A 21,623-nucleotide genomic window follows, 5' to 3' on the forward strand; every position below is an offset into this window, starting at 1 on the left:
GGTAAAGAGACTAGGTAAAAGACTAGTTGTGAAGTTTTTAAGTTGTATGAGAGGGGGGGGGGGGGGGGGGGGGGGTGAGGCCTGAGGGGTGAGGGGGTATACAGGGGTGTGCCGCTCTAATGGTAACGTTTTACAACAAATCCCTAGTGTTTGCCATGCATGCCATGCAAACACCCAAAATTTTGGAAAATGGGCTTTACTTCGAGAAAAATCCTCCAAAATGACCCTTAAAAATATGTAAGGGTTTTGAAGCTTCAGCGGCACACCCCAGTTATAACCAAATCTGAGTAGTCCCGCCCCCGGGTATGAGAATATTAATTCCCCTTTTCTCGTGCCATTACTTTTATATATTTTTTGTTTCATTGTATATTTGTTTGTTATAGGCCTACCATGTTGTATTTCCTTTGGCAAATGATGGACCTTCTACAATCTTAAAGCTTATCAACACTTGTGTGGCTAGGAGGGATTAGACCACACAACGAGGTCACTGACAGGTGGCTATTTCATCAACTCAGCTCTCAAATAACATAAGAAATAGAGGATCATGGGGCACCGATTGGGGAAGTTTTCTATATAGAGGGAGCAAGTAGCTACAACTAGGACAGTGGGGCTTTAAACCCAAGCATGCATGGTTCGTTACAAAAGCTCAAATTGAAATTAAAATGTTTAAATTTGGGTGGAGCTTTCCAATCTCATCCGCCTCCTGATGGTTAACTTTATAGTCGATAGGTCGGAGACAAATCATTAGAGTTTGCTACTGAGTTCCTATCTGACTCTATACTCAATAAGTTGAAAGTTTTCCTTACATCTGCTTATCGCAAAGACAGTCATGTTTCAATCAATACCAAAAAAAGAAAAAAGAAAGAAATATCATTGACATTTCGTCCTATTAGGAATAACAGCTCTCGTCTTCGAAGTGTTTCCAATTATCGAAAGGCCTCTTGGGAAGAAGTCAGAAAGAGTCTCGGCATTTATGAAGCTCATTTGAAGTTTTTGAAGGCTCTTCAGCAAGTATACTTTCAGAAGAGGAAACAATGTACTGGGTACTTCAGCAGTAGTAAATTTTCATCTTCATTTCTCCGGGGGTGAGGGCAAGGGGGACAATGCGTCAATTTTTCGGGTACCCCCAAAGCGCCTTTCTACATAAAATGTGCCCCTTTTTACTTCAGATAAGTACACCCTTTTCTTTCTAAAGAGTGCCTATTTTCCCTTCTCATAAACTGTGACACTTTATATAAAGTGCCCCTATTCAAATATGACAGGTGCCTTTTTTCTTTGTAATAAATGCCCCCTTTGCCCTACATTTTAGCAGTGGCGGATCCAGGATATGCTGATGGGGGGGGGGGATAAAATGTGAAAATCACGCCGTCCGATTTTGCGTTCAGTGGGGGGGGGGGGGAGATAGTGTGAGCACTAACTAAATATATATTTTTTTAAAGGCCAGCCCCCCCCCCCCCCCCTCGTGGATCTGCGGCTGCATTTTAGAGCCCACTTTCACCTGCGACGAGTGCCGTTTTTTCAGGTGCGAGAAGTGCCCTTTTTCTTTTTGTAAAAATAGTGACCCTTCGATTATCCACCTATCCAAATCTGAGGTGGAACATAATTATGCAATGCCCAAAATTTCATAAGAATTACGAACACTTGTGTCCCATTTATGTTTGTTTTCAGCACAATCATCAACAATGTCCCTTCTCTAATTATAGGTCATAGTATGAGAAGGGGGACAATGCGTCAATTTTTCGGGTACCCCCAAAGCGCCTTTCTACATAAAATGTGCCCCTTTTTACTTCAGATAAGTACACCCTTTTCTTTCTAAAGAGTGCCTATTTTCCCTTCTCATAAACTGTGACACTTTATATAAAGTGCCCCTATTCAAATATGACAGGTGCCTTTTTTTCTTTGTAATAAATGCCCCCTTTGCCCTACATTTTAGCAGTGGCGGATCCAGGATATGCTGATGGGGGGGGGGGATAAAATGTGAAAATCACGCCGTCCGATTTTGCGTTCAGTGGGGGGGGGGGGGGGGAGATAGTGTGAGCACTAACTAAATATATATTTTTTTAAAGGCCAGCCCCCCCCCCCCCCGTGGATCTGCGGCTGCATTCTAGAGCCCACTTTCACCTGCGACGAGTGCCGTTTTTTCAGGTGCGAGAAGTGCCCTTTTTCTTTTTGTAAAAATAGTGACCCTTCGATTATCCACCTATCCAAATCTGAGGTGGAACATAATTATGCAATGCCCAAAATTTTATAAGAATTACGAACACTTGTGTCCCATTTATGTTTTTTTTCAGCACAATCATCAACAATGTCCCTTCTCTAATTATAGGTCATAGTATGAGAAGTATGCCATTTTTACACTAATTGAACGTTTGCCCTTTAGTAAACTATACCATCTAGCCAATACCAATACTCAACTGACAACTTAGCATCCTTTAAGCCAGGCCTCCCAGAATGGTATGGCATAATTGCCCTTAGGACAATACAATAATTAGGAAATGAAGGAGTTTTCCAATTCAAGGCAACTTCAAATAAACATGACCAATTGCAATAATGTCAGTTGACATTATCACCACACGCGCTTATAAGGTGTTGTTTTATCATCCTTTATCAGGCCCGAAATAGTCATACCCATTAAATTTAAAGCTACTGAGAGGATTTCCACCCAAACTCACCCACTACCCTCGCTCGCATCATAGTTATCTAAACAAGAACAAACAAATTAAAACACACCCCCCCCCCCCACTTCGGGGTCGGAATGACCGCATGCGTGTTACCAAAATCGTCTGGTATAGGGGTACTTTCCGTGCGACAAAGTCCGGCCCGAGAATTGTAAAAAAAAAAGTGTGTATTTGACTTTTCACCCGGAGATTTCTTTAAAAAGGGGTGTTTTTCTTTTTTGCTCTCATCTCTTTGGACTCCTTAGAAATTATTCCGAATTTAGGGGGTCTCGATCCAAGGCAGGAAAAGCCCGCGAAAAGCCCGCGAAAGGGGGGTTCGGAAATGTTGGCAGTCCTCAGATAGGGGGTGCTTTCAAAAAGAGGGAACGAGCATACGCGTACCCTAAATAACACTGAGTGGGGGGGGGGGGCGGGGGAGGGTGGCGGGGAGAGGAGTAGGCCCGACACTGATTTTTGGAAGAAGAAACAAAAAGTACTAACTATCAACTCAATTCTATATTCATTTGCTTACATTTTTTTGTCATAAACTAACCTCTCTTTTCTTTTTTTTTCTCTTTCTGTCATCCCTCATCTTTATCTTGTCTCCCCCCCCCCCCTTTTCCCTTCTCTCTCTCTTTCAAATTTGATCTCTCTTTATAAAGGCCTTTCATCCCCTCTTCCACTTTTCACTCTATTTGTCTTGATTTTCTTTAAAATATATAGTAAACTTATCCTTCACATTAAATATATCAATTATCAATTTTAATATCTTTATATTGTTGTATTGATATTGATATACCATTTTATAATTTACATTTCGTGATATTTTTTCGTACTTCAACTTATTAGTGAATTTCAAAATCTACTCGTTTTAATGCATTTTTATATGATACAATGTGAGCCAAGTGTTATTAGGTATATTTTTAATAAAATCGAAATTGAATTGAATTGAATTAAATTTAAAAGTTTTGCAAATATGCGATGTACTTTAGTCTGAGAGGTTTCTTCTTATTTCTAAATGAAAGGTTAGGGAGCTCGGAGGGCCTAGGGGCTAAAAACTTATCCGGGTTTTTGACTAATGTATCGAAGTGATAATCGTCGTGACATGCCCTGCATATTCCTGCTGAGCTGTGTCAGCGGAGCACATGCGTATTGTAATGTCACTTCCGTGTAAATAAACACATGTGAACCCAGGATCAAGAGGCCAAACGCGAATGACAGTCTGCACCTTCTTTCACACCTCAGAATTGTGCGTTTTATAGCACACTTTACATTCATAATGAGCGACTGGGAGGAAGAAATCGAGAATGACATGCGAGGAATGTCCTTCTCATCGCAGCCTCAAAGTCAAAACACGAACCGTTGGAGCAATGATGATTATTCCAACTCGCAGTCGACCAGCAACTTTCGGCAGGACCGTTCCGCGCCATACGGCCAGGGCCGGGCGAGATCAAGCGTGGGCCGTGGCGGCGGCACTGGATACAACGGTCGCGATGACGATCGAAGCCGAGCCAGGACGACATCATCTGGCATTGGTCGGGGCCGTGGGATTGCGTTGGAAAGGAATAATGATCGTAGAAATGATGGCAATGATGAAGGAGAATGGAGAGGTGAAAGTAGAACTTGGAATTCAGGTCGGTATGACAGCAGACGATCGTCAAGTCCCAATTGGAGAAAGAATGAACGTGAGAATAACGAAGCAGGATCGCAAGATAAACAAGAAAGATGGTATGGAGAAACAGGAGGAGGAGGAGGAAGGAGAGGAGATGACGAGAGATCAAGAGATGATAAAGGATCTCTTTTAGTGGACAATCAGTATCTGGGCAGAATAATAGGTAAAGTTATTGTTGCAGGGAAAAAGGAAGATTGTGTAGGTCTACGGTTATGTAAAATTTGTAATTGATTCTGAATTTTGTTTGTTTAAAAATGTAAAACTCAATCAAAAGTCAGTTGCCAGTGTTCTTTTCAAAGTCAAGTTCAAACAAGATGCTGCGCTTAATTAAGATTTTATTAAAAATCAGGTTCAACATTATCATGATTATGAAAGGAATTTGGTGTGATTTGGATTGAGTATCCGATTGACAATATTATTTCAAGCAAAGACAAAACAAACAGATGACGAGATGTTTCATCAAAATCGGATGAAGTTATGGGAATGTGAAAGTTTGGCATAATTCCATCAAAGATGAAACGGTGATATGTATCACATACTGCATCCAGTAGCAAAAAGACTCCATTTGAGGGAATGTCTTGATTGAGTAGAGCTGAAAAGTGAGAAATGCATAATTTGTCAAATTGTGTCTCATTGATTTGCATGCATGTGTGTTTATAACCAAAGATTTCTTTTTCCAGGAAAACAAGGGGCAAAGATCAGGGAACTAGAACAAGAGAGTGGTGCCAGAATAAAGGTAAAGAGATGAAAAACAAATGTCTGTTCAGAGCCAGAAGGGTGTTAACTCTGTGTTAAATAATATGAGTTACCTAATGCCCTTCTGTCTCCAAACAGATTATTCATTTTCTGAAAATATTGCAGGAAATAGAATAGTTCACAAATAATTCTCTGTGTGTGTGTAATTCGGTTTTTACAGACGTATCAATCAGATATGATTATTTACGTCTGGGGACCGATCTTTAACGTCACCATCCAAAAGACGTGACTCGGTTTCGAACCTGAGTCCTCGTTTGTAACTTCCATTGTTAGCTGGATTACAGACGCACTCCACAACTCCCCTGTAAAAAGGTGCTATTAATTTAATGACTTATTAATACATAGGGAAAAGATGTTTTTCTTCTGTGAATTGAAAATAATTGGAAACGGAAGCTTAAAACAAATGGAAATGACATTGGCAGTACAGTACTTAGTTAAGTTCTATCATAAAATCATGTTGTTAATCCTACACTATGTGATTGTTGATACAGGCAAAAGGTTTACAGGATTAAACCAACATCATATATTGCATTTTTCTCTATGTGCTGGAAGAATTGTGAAATAATTCCAATGTGAGTCACAGGATTGCGCAATCCTCAAATGATTTTGCCTCGAGCCAGGGGCTTGTTTGGAAATACAGTCTTGGATTCATTCCAAATGTTGTCCCTTGAAGAGTGAATGTTGAACATGTGGCAAAAGTGTAACTAGTCTACAAGTCCAAACTCTAATTAGATTTAAATACTAACACAAAATTTCACATTTAAGGGTTGAGTTTAAGAAGATCAAAATTTTGTTTTCTTACTAGCACAATTGTATCAACCAATATTGTATTAACCAATATTAACTTTTCAAAAGGGGAAGAAAAAGGTAGGGGGAGGAGGAGCATTTGGGGTTCCTTCTGGTTAAGTACTTTGACCTTTATTTGAACTTTCCTTTCAGATCATGTCCCGAGAGTCTGATGGATACGAGACTACAATCAATCTAGAAGGAGGAGAAGAAGCACAAGCAAAGGCCAAGAAATTGATAGAAGAACTGACGGATCCAGACTTCAGAGGCAACACTAGAAAGCCACAGTCTTCAAGTTTCAGCTTCAATAGTAGAAATGGTAAGATATTTTTTGCAGCAGAGATTCTCCAAAAAGTAAACAAAACTTTGACTTATTTTAAATGGTGTTTTACATCTTAACTTTAAAAGGAGAACATTTTTTTAAAGAATTTTGATTAAAAAAAGAAAAAAAACAACAACAAAAAATAAGCCAAATAAAACAAAAACAGAAGGTTGTGCAAGTTTAAAAAGAAGTAAAAAAGTTTTAAAAGAATTCAATTTGGGCTTTATGTAAAGTTTCAGAGAGTCATAATCCTTGAAATATGATAATGTATGATAGATGACATGGACATATTTCATAATAATTAAAATTAAAATTACACAAATATAGTGCTACACAAACAACAGTTTGAAACTTAATGTATCATATCTGTTATTGATCTTCAAGATTATTTAATTAGTGTATTTAATAAAAAATTGCATGCTAGTGGTGTTTTCTTAGATTTAAGCAAGGCATTTGATACAATTGATTTTTCTATATTATTATCCAAACTTGCCTGTTATGGGATAAGAGGTTTACCACTCCTCTGGTTCAAAAGTTATTTACATAATAGAACTCAATGTGTATCATTTAATGGTGTTTTATCTGATTATTCGGAAATCTCATGTGGTGTGCCCCAGGGGTCAATCCTAGGGCCCCTTCTGTTTTTACTTTATATTAATGACCTTCCATATTGTTCTGATAAATTGAAATTCATTCTTTTTGCTGATGACACCAACATCCTCTACACCTCAAATGACATTGGATCTTTATATAGCACGTTAAATATTGAATTGCGGAAAGTATCGAATTGGTTTAAATGCAATAGATTAATCTTGAATGCTGGAAAGTCAAATTTTATATATTTTCATTCCAAATATAAACCGGTTTCTACAGAGCTCCTTAATTCATATCAAATAAAAATGGATGATAATGTTCTTAATCGTGTTGTTAATACCAAGTTCTTGGGTGTTTTTATTGACGAAAGCTTATCCTGGAAAACACATATATATATCCCATATTAATAAGATAATGTCCAGGAATACTGGTGTCATCAGCAAACTCCGCCATACTTATTACCGTTTCTTAGTTATTGCAACATTGTTTGGGCAAACACATACCCAACCAAACTGCATCGTTTATATATTCTACAAAAGAGGGTTGTAAGAAATATAATGCTATCTCATTATCAATCTCATTCAAGACCACTTTTTAAACAACTTAATATATTGAATGTATACGAGTTAAATGAATATTTGTGTGCTATACTTATATTTAAGAACGAAAAAAGTCTGCTTCCTGAAAACTTATCCGATATGTTTATAACAAACAGTACAATACATAACCATAATACTAGAAATAAGAAGAAATATCACCGATGGTGTGTTAATACAAATTTTGCATCATATTCTTGCAGACATCATGCACCTGAAATTTGGAACTTGCTTCCAACTAATATAACTTCAATCTCATTTTACAACAGTTTTAAACGTAATCTCAAAAGTTTCTTGATTGCGCATGACTCTCACTGAATGTATTTATCTAGCTTGTTACCCCTCTCTCTTTCTCTCTCTCTCTCTCTCTCTTTCTTTCTTCCCCTTTGCTATCTTCTGACTTTTTCATCCTACCATGTTGTATATCATGTACTGGGTTTGTGCCGGTTGTTATGCAATTTCTGAATGATACTATCCGAAACTTTACTTCCTACTTGTTTTCTTACTATGTTTATTATATCTAATTTGATAGGAAGCTGTCCAGACAAAACCTTTTTTTGGTTTTTTTACAGCTGTGCCTTATTCTGTTTTGTATTAATTCATTTCACATGTACTGTATATACTATCCCAATTTATGTATTATATTGTACATGAAACTGTATGTTTTTACTTTGTAAAAATGGTTTTAAAGATGGAATTCAATAAACTGAACTGAACTGATATGATAGTTTTCAAGAGGTACACGTAGGAGCCATTTAAGAATTCAAACCTCCATTTTTTTTTTAATATGATGCTCTTTAAAACCTTTTTACTGATTGACTCCTTTTTTAATCTCTTTTGTCCGTCTTCAGGAGCTGATAGCAATAGCCAAGATGATGCACCTCCAAAACCGTAAGTAAATGTACTTTGTTGTGGGGAAGTCAATGAATACACTTTACATACCATGGTGTAGAGCTGTAGCTTGTTTAGGGCCTGTTTCATAAAACTTGTCGTCGATGTCAATGACACTATTTTCTTCAGGGCTGCCCCCCTCCGAACTATGCTCGTCACCAAAGAGAATCCATCATTTCACAGGTGATTGTTTTTTGCATTTGCTTGTGCAGCCCCAAAACTCTGGAATAACTTACCATGTGAAGTCAGAAAATCGCCATCTGTGAATATCTTTAAATCAAAACTGAAAGCACATCTTTTCAATTAACTGTAAATCTAAGCAAATCAGGACCTCTTGTAGCACAGTAGAATATATACTTAATTTTAGATAGTTTCTGCGCTCTGTAAATGTATTGTTCTAATTATTATTTTATTAATTTCTCTACCAGGAGGGGGCCAATCGACTGGAAGAATCTACAGGCAGAGCAGGATATATATCTAGCACAAAAATGGAAAGGTATGGTGCTTCATTTGTTCACCAATGTATTCATACTTGATGCATACATCTGAAGACATGGCATATTTTTTTGTAAATGGTATTGCTGATAAGAACGTGCTCTCTTGTATGGCAAGAACAAGTGCCCAACCAGATGGATTCTCGCTATCCAACTTTTATTGCACAATATAGTATACATGACATGTGTAATGTACAGAATTCAAATAGTTAATCAATAATTATAGGAGGGGAGATATGAGGGGTACAGGGACTAAGTTCGCTCCTCTCTTATTAGGCACAGGTGATGCCAAATACAGTCAAACCTGCTTTAGTGACCACCTGTCTACAAAGACCACATGTTTTGTTTCCTTTGAAAATGGCTTTTCATTGAAACATGTATGAAAGTAGCCTGTCTACAAAGACCACTCTTGTGTTTCCCTTGGGTGGTTGCTTAGACAGGTTTGACTACACTTGCATTTAAAGATTTATACACATTCAACACCTACAAGTTTTTTTAATTGAAATCCAGTATCTTTTAACCTTCCCAATCATTGTTGTAATTTTCAATTGGCAGATTACCCTGAAGTCATCAAGGATTTCTACCATGAGCACAGCTCTATCAAGGCCTTATCAGAAGAGGAAACAGATGCTCTCAGGTAACATATTATTAATTTCAAAGTCATGAAAAGGCACTAAATATCAACAAAAAGGGTCTACAACAACTCCAAATGCCAAAATAATCTGAGCTATGCATGTTTTTTAGCATTTGATAGCCCAAAACTTGAAAATTTTTGGCATTACAAAAGGCTGTTATTGATCAAAGGTGCGAGGGTGTCACTCTGATCTTCCGATCTGATCAAAGCCCCAACTTACTTGCCTCAGACTTGGTAAAGCTAAAGAAATGGAAATCTTTTCCATGCAGGAGAGGCTACAGCTTTCAGAGCATGTGTTTTGTAATGCATTAATCTCACATCCATCTCAATAAATTAATATCAACACACAGTTAACAACTAAATTATTCATACCCCTTGTAAATATGTTTGTGCACAGGGCCCCGTCTGGAAAGTTGATATCAATTACAACTTATTTGCGATTGCAACTACATTTGTATGTACATAAGAGATAGTAGACTAGAAACTTGCGATTGATTGGAGGACTTGCGATTGATTCGGAGGACTTGCGATTGATTCGGATCAATCGTAACTCTTTGTAAGACGGGGGCCCTGGCTGTATTCATTTGATGTTAATAAGTCAATTCTATGAACGTATGTATTTGTTTGTAAAGCGCTGTGATACCAATACTATTACTGAAAGATGTACTGATAATTGCCAATCATATTATGATGTTAACATTGCAAAATTGAACAAAGGACATTAAACCTTCAACTGTATTACATGGGAGAGAACCTCTTCTAATATCTGTGCCTTGTTCCTATCTGATTAATACACAGGGAGGTGATTGGTGTGTCAGCTGTAGATGACAGTGCAAAGGAGCTCAATCGTATCATTCCAAAACCAGTCAGAACATTTGAAGAAGCATTTGAGGATTATCGTGAGTTAAAACAATTATATATAGCCTGTATATTATGGGTCATGTCAGGGGTACTATTTTTTTATCCGCAGAATTTAAACACAGAGATGTCTACTGTCTTTCTAATAATCCTTCATGGTCTCTTTGGTGGTGAAAGTAGTCTACCGTAAAACATCAATCCAAGCCAAACACTATTTTATGACAATTAATGTTAGCATAGATGGGATATACTGGTGCTAGTGGGTAATTGGATGTGGATGGTGATGTGATAATCACTGAAAGGATTAATGCAGGGACATAGGTAGCCCATTTTGGATAGGAGAGGGGGGGGGGGGTGGAGGCAGACCAAATTTTATGACAAAGGGTAGTCAGATTTTCAAGCTTACTATTAAGGAAAAAGATGAATGTCAGATTTTGATTCAAAGTGATGTTGGTCTGACAGAGATTCTTTTCACCATTTTCGGTTTAGGCATTGCTATTATTTTGTAAGAGGGTGTGTAAAGTTAACGAATTGTGTTTCTTTGTCTATATCACATGTAATTTTGTGTCAATAATTTTCTCTGTAGCTGAAATCTTGAGGGAGATTTACAAGCAGAAATTCACCAAACCATCGCCTATACAGGTAAGATATTCCTGTCTTTGAAATGTAGCATGTGGTGTGTAATTACATGCAGTAGACCGGTTTGAAGATGTAGAAGAATTCACCTATGAATTTAGATGTATTTTTATTTGATGAAAGGTTGCCCTAATCTTGTTCTCCATAGCTACATATGGAGTGTGCATTCTACACTGTAAATGATATCCCGTCAAACATACTAGGCATGCGGGCATGAAATGATATTTGTTGTTATGTTGGCTTCTCATACAGTACTGACATCTACTGTGCATTGTGCTCAGTTGCTATCTGCAGGCTAACAATTCTGTGCTCACAGGATTAAAGGAAACCCCTCTTCCATAGAGGTCCCTCTTCCCAGGAAAGCATTCAGCACACCAGGGTGGAGAGTGTCAAATATAGATTATCCTGTCAAAGAAACATTTACAAATCAACTCTCTACACTCTTGACCCCCATTTACTACACCCTACACCCTGGCGGAAAGTGGCAAATGTAGATAAATATTTTGAAAAAGGACATTTAGTGACCATGACACCTCTTTATGTTATTATAATATGTGCTTTGTATCCTCGGTGAAAAATGGCTCTTTAATTGCAAATATTATTGTCATCTTTTTGTGAGTGTTTTTGTGTGGGTGTTTTGCTCATCTTGCTTTGAGAGGGAAAATTGTGGGAAGGAGTAGGGGAAGAAGGAGGATACTTTGGATGGACAGAATAGAAATTGTTGGAAGAGAGAGGAGTGAAAGAACTGGGAGTGGTGCTAATAGAGTAGGCTAGGAGCCGAGGGTTGTGGAACAGCATGATCGCCAAAGTCAATCGATATGGCACTTAGACAGAGAGAGATTTTTGCTCATTGTTACATCATTTTCTTTTGTTCTAGAGTCAAGGTTGGCCCGTGGCGCTCAAAGGTCATGACCTGATAGGCATAGCACAGACTGGGAGTGGGAAGACACTAGCATTCCTCTTACCAGCTCTTATACACACAGACTTACAGCCAGGGTAAGTCAGACCTGATAATTACCAGATTTGAATTGGTTTCCCGATTTTGTTTTTCTTATTTCCCCCCCCCCCAATTTTCTTACTAAAAAGGAGGGAATGTTGTTAGATGCAATTTTTCCACTTAATCCTTTGTTTGTTTTTATTTTTTTACTCAAAGGGGGTGGTTGAGGACCAAAACAACCTTTTTTTTTTAGTGCTCACTATTATCCCTGGTATACCTATCCTCTACCAGGGCCGCCTTTTAAAGAGTTGGGAATTTTCCAAATAGATGTCAAAAGAAAGGAAATTCGCAGGTAATTCTTCAACCTTCACTTTAATAGTAAAACAAGATAAGAGGAAACTTATATAAAACTACTTTGTTTCAATTTTTGCAGGGCTCGTAAGTCTCGTGGTGGACCTAACGTTCTTGTGCTCTCACCAACCCGTGAACTTGCCCTTCAGATAGAATCAGAGGTCAACAAGTATTCCTACAAGGGTATCAAAAGGTGAGTGTGACCTTTGACACTTGACCTTTCATACTGTGACCTTTGACACTTGACCTTTCATACTGTGAAATCAATGCTCCTACAAGACATGAAAAATGTCAACAAGTATTCCTGTTAGGGTATCATAATGATAATAATGAAAATAATAAGGACTATTTACAAAGTGCCATATCCATTTCGCAGAAACGATCAAGGCACTGAGAGTATCTATCAGGGATGCCATTTTTCAGGGAATATCCTGAATTCAGGCCCTGGCAAGTTATTTTCAGACCGTAGTTAAGGCTCTTTTCTGTACAAAATAGCTCATTCTAGGTGATTTTCAGGCCCTCTGATTAATTCTAACTAGCATCCCTGATATATGAAAAATCAAAAAGTAAACTATAATTAGATGTAAATTGCAATACAGAGCACATGAACAATACAATTATGAGTGCATTAAAGGAGTAGGTTGACACAAACATACCCTAGGAATATATACATGAATGACAAGATGAAATGTGGAAATATTGAATTAATCACAAAGTTTTAAAAATATATTTATTTAAATCCCAACATAAAGGAATATTCCCAATTTTCAGCTTATAAAGAATGACAAAAATATATATATACAGTAGGCTTGCGGGAGCACCATGTGTGAGAGAGAGAGAGAGGATTGAGGAGTCCTGAAAAGGACTCTCTGTAATCTTTCTTGAGGATGTGTAGTCCTGAAAAAGACTGTTGGTTATCTTTCTTAGCTTATAGTTCTAACAAATATATAAGTTCAATTAAGTTGTAAGAAACTTTGAGTGGCACGGGGACAGCTGGGGTACATGTTTTAATTACTTTTCTTTGCAGTATTTAATGCGTCTGAAACTTATATACACTATTGATATCACCCCAAGAATTGAACCAGAATTGGCATTTACTATGTGCCATGTACAAATGCATAGTTGTTAACAATTGCCCTGCAACACTAATTTTTGTTCTTTCTTTCTTTCTTTCTCTCTCAATATTCACCTAGTGTGTGCGTCTATGGAGGTGGCGATAGGAGGAAACAAATCAAGGTAGTGTCTGACGGAGTGGAGATCATTATCGGTAAGAACCATAGCTAGTTTCCAAAGATAGTTGTGTCACTGGAAGTTGTTTCTGATTGGTCAGTTATTTGATGGAGCCTCATATATATTCCCTTTGTGACTTTGAACCATTTGCCATTTTCAATTGCAATCATGTTTAATTTCTAAATGTTAGGTATTAAACTACATGTGCATGCATATAATAGATTTTAAATGGGATATTTAGTAGAATCGTTAGTTTTAGAGTCACAATGGTGATAGATAACGGGAAGGTTTCAGGGTATACATTTATGTTTCAGTTTACAAATGATCATGTTTGATATACATGTAGTGTCTCTGTGTACACGTCTCACATTGCGCGATGGCTAAGTGGTAGAGCAGTGGTCTTGTAACCGGCAGGTCCCTGATTCAAAACCAAGTTGTTTCTAAACGACTGAATAAAATTTTCTGTTGGTTAATGAATGCATGTTGAATTTGAAGTTTATTTGATTTTTTCTTCTTCTAAGGAATGAAATTGACAAAGAAAGTATACCACAAAAAAATCTATTCTATACTTATATTTTATTGTTTGTATTGTAGCTACACCAGGCAGGCTCAATGATCTCATCATGAACAAGATTGTGAATGTCATGTCAGTTACATTTTTGGTAAGTAAACTAAAGGCTTTGCATAGCTAGTGCAATTTATTTGTACAACTATCCAGTGGCTACCCCATACCAGTGGATAAGGGTTACGTGCACATGGGGTTAATGTCCTATTTTGTGTTGTCTCAGTATTTTGTTCAGGTCAATGTTATTTTTCTGGGTTGTTGTCAAGGGGTTTGGAAGTTTAACCCCCCAAAAAGAAGTCAAGTATGATCCTGATTGGAAGTCTGGATTTATTTGCACTTTCAAAATGCTTGAAATGATTTTTATTGGGATAGTGCAGAAATTAAAAAAATAAAGGAAGGAATAATAATCAGATGATATGGTCAATATTGAGCTTGTTGTATATTGTTTTTCTCTAATTAACTTTTCTTTTTACTCTATTCCAAAATAGTCAAAAATTCAAAGCTGTAAAGAAGTGTAGAAACTAAAGTTTAAATAAGCCAAAATCGTACACAGACATATATTTTGTGCTTTGCATATGCAGTTAAAACCTGCTTTAGTGACCACCTGTCTACAAAGGCCACATTTGTTGTTTCCCTTGAAAATGGTTTGGAACCTGTCTACAAAGACCATCTGTCTATACAAAGGCCACTTTTCATGTTTCGCTTGGATGGTCGCTATAGACAGGTTTGATTGTACTTACATTCTACATTTGAAGTGTAGCTCATAAAGTTGTTTATGTTATCTTCCAAACGCTCTCTGTAGGTGCTAGACGAAGCTGATCGGATGCTTGACATGGGCTTTGAACCTCAGATCATGAAGATTCTACTGGACGTGAGACCTGACAGACAAACCATCATGACAAGGTCAGTGTTAGCTTTTAAAAACTTGACTACTGTCTGAGATTTCAATGGAAATGCAAACAATTTGGAGGGTTTTATTTCCTTCAATCTTGTAATTAAAAAAAATGTATTGTTGGGTCAGAAATTGGGCACCACATGAAAAGGAGCTAGCGATTCCTTTTTTAATTATCACAAAACACGAAATCTGTTAACAATATTATTATCCCTGTCATCCATAAAATTTCTTTTTCGCAATAATATTGGTAGATTTGCCATCACTTTTATTAAGACATATACAATGTGCACAACTGCACATGAAGAAAAGAAATGTCAGAATGTGGACGTCAGTAGTTAATGACATTGAGATCATTTGCAATAACTCAACTCTGTATACAATGTAAGAAGCATGGTGTTGCGCCTCTTTTCCAGATTAATAGAAAAAAAATGATGACCATAATCACCTCATAGAGTGAAACCTTTCTTTGAGATACACTGACAAAGCGAAACAAAATCCATGGTTTCCATAGACGGGTGGTCGCTGACGCAGGTTTCTCTGTACTAACATGGTTTATTCTTATCTTACAGTGCTACATGGCCAGAGGGAGTGAGGCGTCTGGCTAAGAACTACATGAAGAACCCGATCCATGTCAATGTAGGATCATTGGATCTATCTGTAAGTTCTTGACGCACTTCTGTGTCCATTTTATGTGGATTGGAGTACAGTGAGAAAGAGAGAGAGAGAGAGAGAGAGGGAGATAGGGAGGAGAGAGAGAGCAAGAGAGAGACAGAGAATGAGAGGCAGGAGAGCTTTAGGGAAAGAGAGGGAGAGAGAATGGAATCGATAGAAGGAAGATTTCGAGAATACTTTTTGCTTTAGATAGTACAAAGAATTTTTATGATAATGAGGAAGCTGTGTTATATGCAGGATATAACGTAGCGGGCAATATATTGTAAAACATCTTTTATCTTGGCTTGCTTTATTTGTCGTGGCATGAGCAAATTAATTAGGTAGTTAACAACAAGTACAAGCACAATCTCTGTATTAAGAACGATCAATATTATGTACATGGCCATAGTTCAAAGTTTACCGGTACTGTTTTTTGTTTTGTATCTGTTTTTTTATTTGTGATATTTATTTTGTACCTTGGTTTCATTCAGTGTCAAAATAGGCTTTTATACAATGATTACAATTTTATTTTTTGTTTAATTTTAGGCTTGCCACAATGTAACTCAACTCGTTGAAATCGTAGACGAAGAGGAAAAGAGAGACAGGGTATGTATGAAACAGTTTTCACTCCTATGTATTTAATGAATGATGATATTTAAAATTTTTAATCTATATGTCAGTAATCCACAAATTTGCCCATTTTCCTTTCCTTAGTATCCTATCATTGATCAATCACAAACAAGATGACACATATTTGAATATATGTTGTGGTAAACTGCCTCAGTTGACCATGGCATTTTGTGTGTGTGTGTTTGTTTTATAAATGAATTGCAGGTGGAATACAAAATGGACAAAGAAAGTGAGAATGCAAATCTGAACAAGCCGTAAAGTTTATTATGTTGTTTGTAACCATTTCATTAAAGGAATGCACTATGGATTGTGAAAGGACTTAAGTTAGTTCAGCTAATTAAAGTTAACAACAAAATTATTTATACCCTTATCAATTTTTCTAAATCTTTGAAGTTGTTAAAATTTGATTTATCCTGATTTACATTTCTTAAAAATGTGACACACTATAGCTTACATCTAAAAGTATTCACCTAAGGCCCTAATTCACCCAATCCACCTTTCATTCTTGAGTTACGAAAAGCACGAGAACATCAAATTTACAATGGGTATGAATAATTCAGTTCTTAACTGTTCATGCACATTTGCTCACCCCTCAAGGCCATGCAATGTTTTATAAATGTTGTTTTCATCCTGTTTTTCTTCCAGCTCATTGCGTTCTTTGAGACGATGACAGAAGATGAGAAAGTACTAGTCTTTGTTGGAAGGAAAGTCATGTGAGTAAAGCTATCCCTGGATGAGTTGATAGTGATTAAAGGCATCGTTTAACAATGTTAAATCCGAGATGCATGGCCCTACATGTTATCAGTCTCTGTGGTATGGTGTAATATTGAAGCCCTAAACAAATTGCGCTTCAAAATGAACAAGAAGTGCCTCAAAAAAGTAAAAATCTTGGAGTGACCGGTTTTACCATACTCGTTTTTCCCAATAGACTGTAGTGTTATGAAAATCGTTTGGGAAACGCAAAATCTGATTTTGATTTTCAATCATAAATATCTTGATAATCAGACAGGCGATTGGCTTGTAAAATTCATGGGGTTCTTGACTGACCTAAAGGTTTATAATTATCATTGCAGCATGAGCTAAATCAAGGATTTTTTTAAAGGATCTAAGACAAAGTTACCAGATCCCTTTAAAGCTTAGGTGGTAAGATGAAATATACTCATTAGGAATTCATGCAAGGAAAATTCTACAATGTCTTCTCACTTTTTTGTCAGTGACAGAAGAAAATTGAGAGCAGCAGGAAAAAAAAAATTATTATGGGATGTATTTTTGGAATTTTTGTTGTTGACAGGTGAAAGGAATAGTATGGAAATACATGCATTAAACTGTCAACTTAGTGTTTGATAGGCTGTGCTACAGGTTGAATTCTCGCTACCCCAAATAGCGATTCTGCCGAGATCCGGGGAAAATCCTGAAAACGCGCATTGCATTATGGGATAGCTTTTCGACATTACAGCTTCCTGTGCCGTCCTCCACAACAACAAAGCGTCGCTTTCGCTCGGAAAGTTCGTGATCACAACCCTCTCTTTCATGGTAGAGTTTAACGGCCTTTTGTGCTAAAGTCACTAATTCTGCCCGAAGCTTTCCATTGCATGGTATTCCTCTGTCCGTTAAGATTTTTTAAAGTTCCGAAACTGTTTTTTTATCCATTTTGTGGTCGACGAGAAATACATGAACTGAGTGTTGTCTCTACACTGTTTACTGTATCGTCTGCTCGTGATTGTGACGCTGGTCGCTACATGCACAATTTTAAGACAATTATTTTTTTTTTACTTTTAGATTAACAGAAAAAAAACATGAATAAAAATAAAATCTTTCCTGTAAACTATTTTTTGCTTTTTATTGTATATTCAAATTGAATAAAAACAAACTAAATTTAATGCATATATTATAATCTGTACAAATTACACTGATTGGCATCGATTTTAGCGTGCGTGAAAACTCTGCACAGCGAACACAGGCGCTAGCGCCAGCGGGATGGGACTCTATACCGGAAGTTGTAGTGACGACCCGAGAGAGTGAAAATTACCTCGTCTCGCGAATTTCGAGATTTTCGTACCTATTTAGGGTAGCGAGAATTGTAACATGCATTAGATTTGGATCGCCTTTGATCATAAGCTGCATACATTGGAATGCAAATCTGGGGAATCAAAACAGGACTCCATGTACTAGTAAGCAATGTTGATTTAGAACTAAAGCTAATTGGTAAGTGTATTAAGAGAATTTAAAAAAAGGAGCTTAAAGTTGATGACCTTTGACCTTTTGCAGGGCGGATGACCTGTCATGTGACATGAGCATGAGGAACCTGTCTGTACAGAGCATCCATGGAGGGAGAGAACAGTACGACAGAGAACGAGCGCTGGAGGATTTCAAAGATGGTGAGATACATAGAGGTGATGGTGGTGGTGGTGGTGGTGATGGTGGTAGTGGAGGTGGTGTTGGATGTAGTGGTGGTGGGGGTGGTGTTGGAAGTGGTGGTGGTGGTGGATGTGGTGGTGGTGGTGGTGGTGATGGTGATTATGATACAGCTGATGGTGATGATGATGATAGTAATAATAATAATATAGTTTTGGAGGCGAAATGGGAACCTAATCACTGTAACCGTTGGGTCGCGCCCCCTGGTATAACTGGTTGGTGGTGTGCAGGTGGACCACTACACCAGGGTTACCCCCTACTCTTATACAAATGGTACAGTGGGAACCTAATCACTGTAACCGTTGGGTCGCGCCCCCTGGTATAACTGGTTGGTGGTGTGCAGGTGGACCACTACACCGGGGTTACCCCCTACTCTTATACAAATGGTACAGTGGGTTCTTAAAATGCAAAGGTGGTGACTCTTCTGTACACTGGGCTTCCATTGAACGTCCTTCCAGAGGGACAGAGTGTTTTCCACTGTGACATAGCCTGTGCCTATAAAATGGGAGAGGCACGCACACAGTGCATGCTTCAGTCATCCATTTGAACCCACAACCTTTGGTCCGACAGACAGACGCTTTACCGACTAAGCCAACTGGCCCCCTCAATGAGCCATTTCACCTCTATATTCACGTTGTCATGCTGTTTTTTTTTTTTCTTTTCCCTTTTTTAGGCTCTGTACGTATCTTGATTGCAACTGATGTGGCCTCTAGAGGATTGGATATCAAGGATATCACACACGTCTTTAACTTTGACTGTCCTAATCATATAGAGGAGTATGTCCACAGAGTGGGTAGGACTGGAAGAGCTGGGTAAGTTAGAGGATTCGCCTTTTCAACTGGACAGCACTATTGTTAATAATCTACATCTGCATATTATGCAATTAGATGGATTTGAAAATCCCATTTAGCTCTTCATATTCAAGTCATTCGTAAAGTCTTGCATAACTTTACGCACAGCTTTATGAAACATCCCCCGGGTGCCATAGAATAAGGATCATAATGAAATAATACAATATCATTATTCTTTATAATTGATTAAATCCAAGCTGTACAATTGTTGGTTTGATATATGTGATCACAAAGAAGACCAGTATACCAATATATAATTAATAACATAAGGGATCAAATTCCTCGGATTTGCAGACAAGCATGAAACCTTTAGGTAAAGAGGGAAGCGGCATGTCTAAAATTGTGACAGATATCTTTAGGTTGTATCTGCCCCCCCCCCCCCCCTCAGACTGGTGTAATCGTAATGACCGCTGTGCATGTAGAACTGTCTGTGATATCTTTATGTTGTATGTTTCCCTGCAGGCGTACCGGTACCTCTCTAACCTTGATGACGAAGAAGGATTGGCGTTGGGCTGGTGACATCATTAAGATCATGGAAGAAGCAGGCCAGGTACAGATTAGACATCATTCAATCAATTATAAACAACAGACGCCTTAATCTCTACCATTTTGTCTCAGACCCTGGTTAGGCTTTGATTGCCTTTATGTATGAATTATTATGGTTTTGTTTGCATATATCTAAAATATCATTTTTTGGAAACCTTACCCAATCATAATACCAGCACTATCTCAGATGCAGCATGTAATTTGAAGTATTATTTTCTGTTTGATTTGAGTGTACATGTCTGTCTGTTTATTCAACAACAACAGCATTAAGATTTAACAGTACAAAAAAACAAGAGAAAATACAATGTCAATACAGAGCATAACTATAATGTCAGAAGTAGTACAGATATAGCAAACACATTATAGCACAGAGACTGTTTTATATACGTAATTTTTTTAAGTGAAGTAAAGAATGAGCGCCTTTTTTTTTCTTTGCAGGAAGTACCGTATGAGCTGATTGAGATGGCAGAGAGGTGGAAGAGACATCAAGCTAGGATGGCAGATGGCGACAGGAGAGGAGGAGGAAGAGGTGGAGGACGAGGAAGAGGAGGAGGAGGAGGCGGGTTCAGAGGGGGGCGTGACAGGGACTCCGGAGGGGGAGGCTTTGGGTTCAGTAGTGGTGGTGGTGGTGGTGGTGGTGGGTTTGGCTTTGGAGGTAGGAGTGGAGGAGGGGGGAGGAGGGGTGGGGAGAGAGATGAGTGGTGGTAAGATATAGAGAGGAGGGAGAAGAGAGAAAGGAGGAAAATAGGAAGGTTAGAGAAAGAAGGATGAAGAGGTAAAGAGAAAGAATACTGGATATAAAGAATGCAGGCATCAAAGATTAAAGGGCCATCCAACCTTTATAATAAGCTCATGTGTAGGTATTTTCCTTTAATATATAAAGATAAAAGATATTGAAAAGGAGATGTCTGAATGTTGGAGAGGAGAAGGAAATAGGAAGAAAGAAAAGGGGAGGTAGAAAGATAAGCGGAAGGAGGAAAGGAGGAATGGAGAGAGAGTGGGGGAGAGACAGACAGAGACTGAGACAGACAGATCTAGCTTTACAATATTGACGATTTTGGAAGAAATATGAAAGGTTCGGAAAAGAGTAAAGGGAAATGTCAAAAAATGGTGCATATGTGGATAAGTTTGTTAACCCTTACTGTACTGGGCTATTTCGAGCACTCTCTGACTGGGGGGGGGGCCTCGGAGGCCCCCCCCTATGATCTCGGCCGTTGAATGTCCGATGAACGCGAAAATTTGCATGATTGTAGATATTTACGTAAGGAACAAGATGGTATAATTAGTTTTTTCCTAATATGCAAATTTTTGTCGTTATAGCCTAATTAATTATGCAAAATGCTAATTGTATGCATTTTACAGAAAACTCTACATATTTGTCCGTAGACTTGTGAAGAATCTTGAAAATGTATTGAATAAATGTTTCCTTCATCTCAAATTCATGAGGTTTCATTATTTTTATGATATTTGAAAATGCATAGGTTAATTTGCATAAATTATGAATACGCAAATTACGCATTCATGAATATCTAATCTGGTAATATACAGGGAACTAGAATCATTACAAAAATTGTCAGACTCCACTTTTGTTATGTTGAAACTCATTATTCATATGAAACTTCTTTTCTAACACAAAAAATAGTTATTTGATGTAAT

General features: G+C 37.7%; 1 protein-coding gene across 1 annotated transcript; it reads left to right on the forward strand.

Annotated features, from left to right (window-relative positions):
* Positions 1-3,877: 3,877 nt before the first annotated feature.
* On the forward strand, positions 3,878-21,096 carry LOC588613 (probable ATP-dependent RNA helicase DDX43). Its single transcript, XM_030983402.1, has 20 exons — positions 3,878-4,492; positions 5,010-5,065; positions 6,025-6,190; positions 8,235-8,274; positions 8,703-8,770; positions 9,324-9,405; positions 10,201-10,301; positions 10,847-10,902; positions 11,774-11,892; positions 12,267-12,377; positions 13,378-13,451; positions 14,009-14,076; positions 14,782-14,882; positions 15,444-15,531; positions 16,072-16,131; positions 16,801-16,868; positions 18,424-18,533; positions 19,244-19,382; positions 19,884-19,971; positions 20,406-21,096. Exons 1-20 carry the CDS (start codon positions 3,937-3,939, stop codon positions 20,673-20,675), a joined length of 2,421 nt encoding a protein of 806 aa, XP_030839262.1. The 5' UTR covers positions 3,878-3,936; the 3' UTR covers positions 20,676-21,096.
* Positions 21,097-21,623: the final 527 nt, after the last annotated feature.

The sequence above is a fragment of the Strongylocentrotus purpuratus genome, unplaced genomic scaffold, assembly GCF_000002235.5.
Source record: "Strongylocentrotus purpuratus isolate Spur 01 unplaced genomic scaffold, Spur_5.0 spur5_scaffold_13, whole genome shotgun sequence".
Classification (NCBI taxonomy): Eukaryota; Metazoa; Echinodermata; class Echinoidea; order Camarodonta; family Strongylocentrotidae; genus Strongylocentrotus; species Strongylocentrotus purpuratus.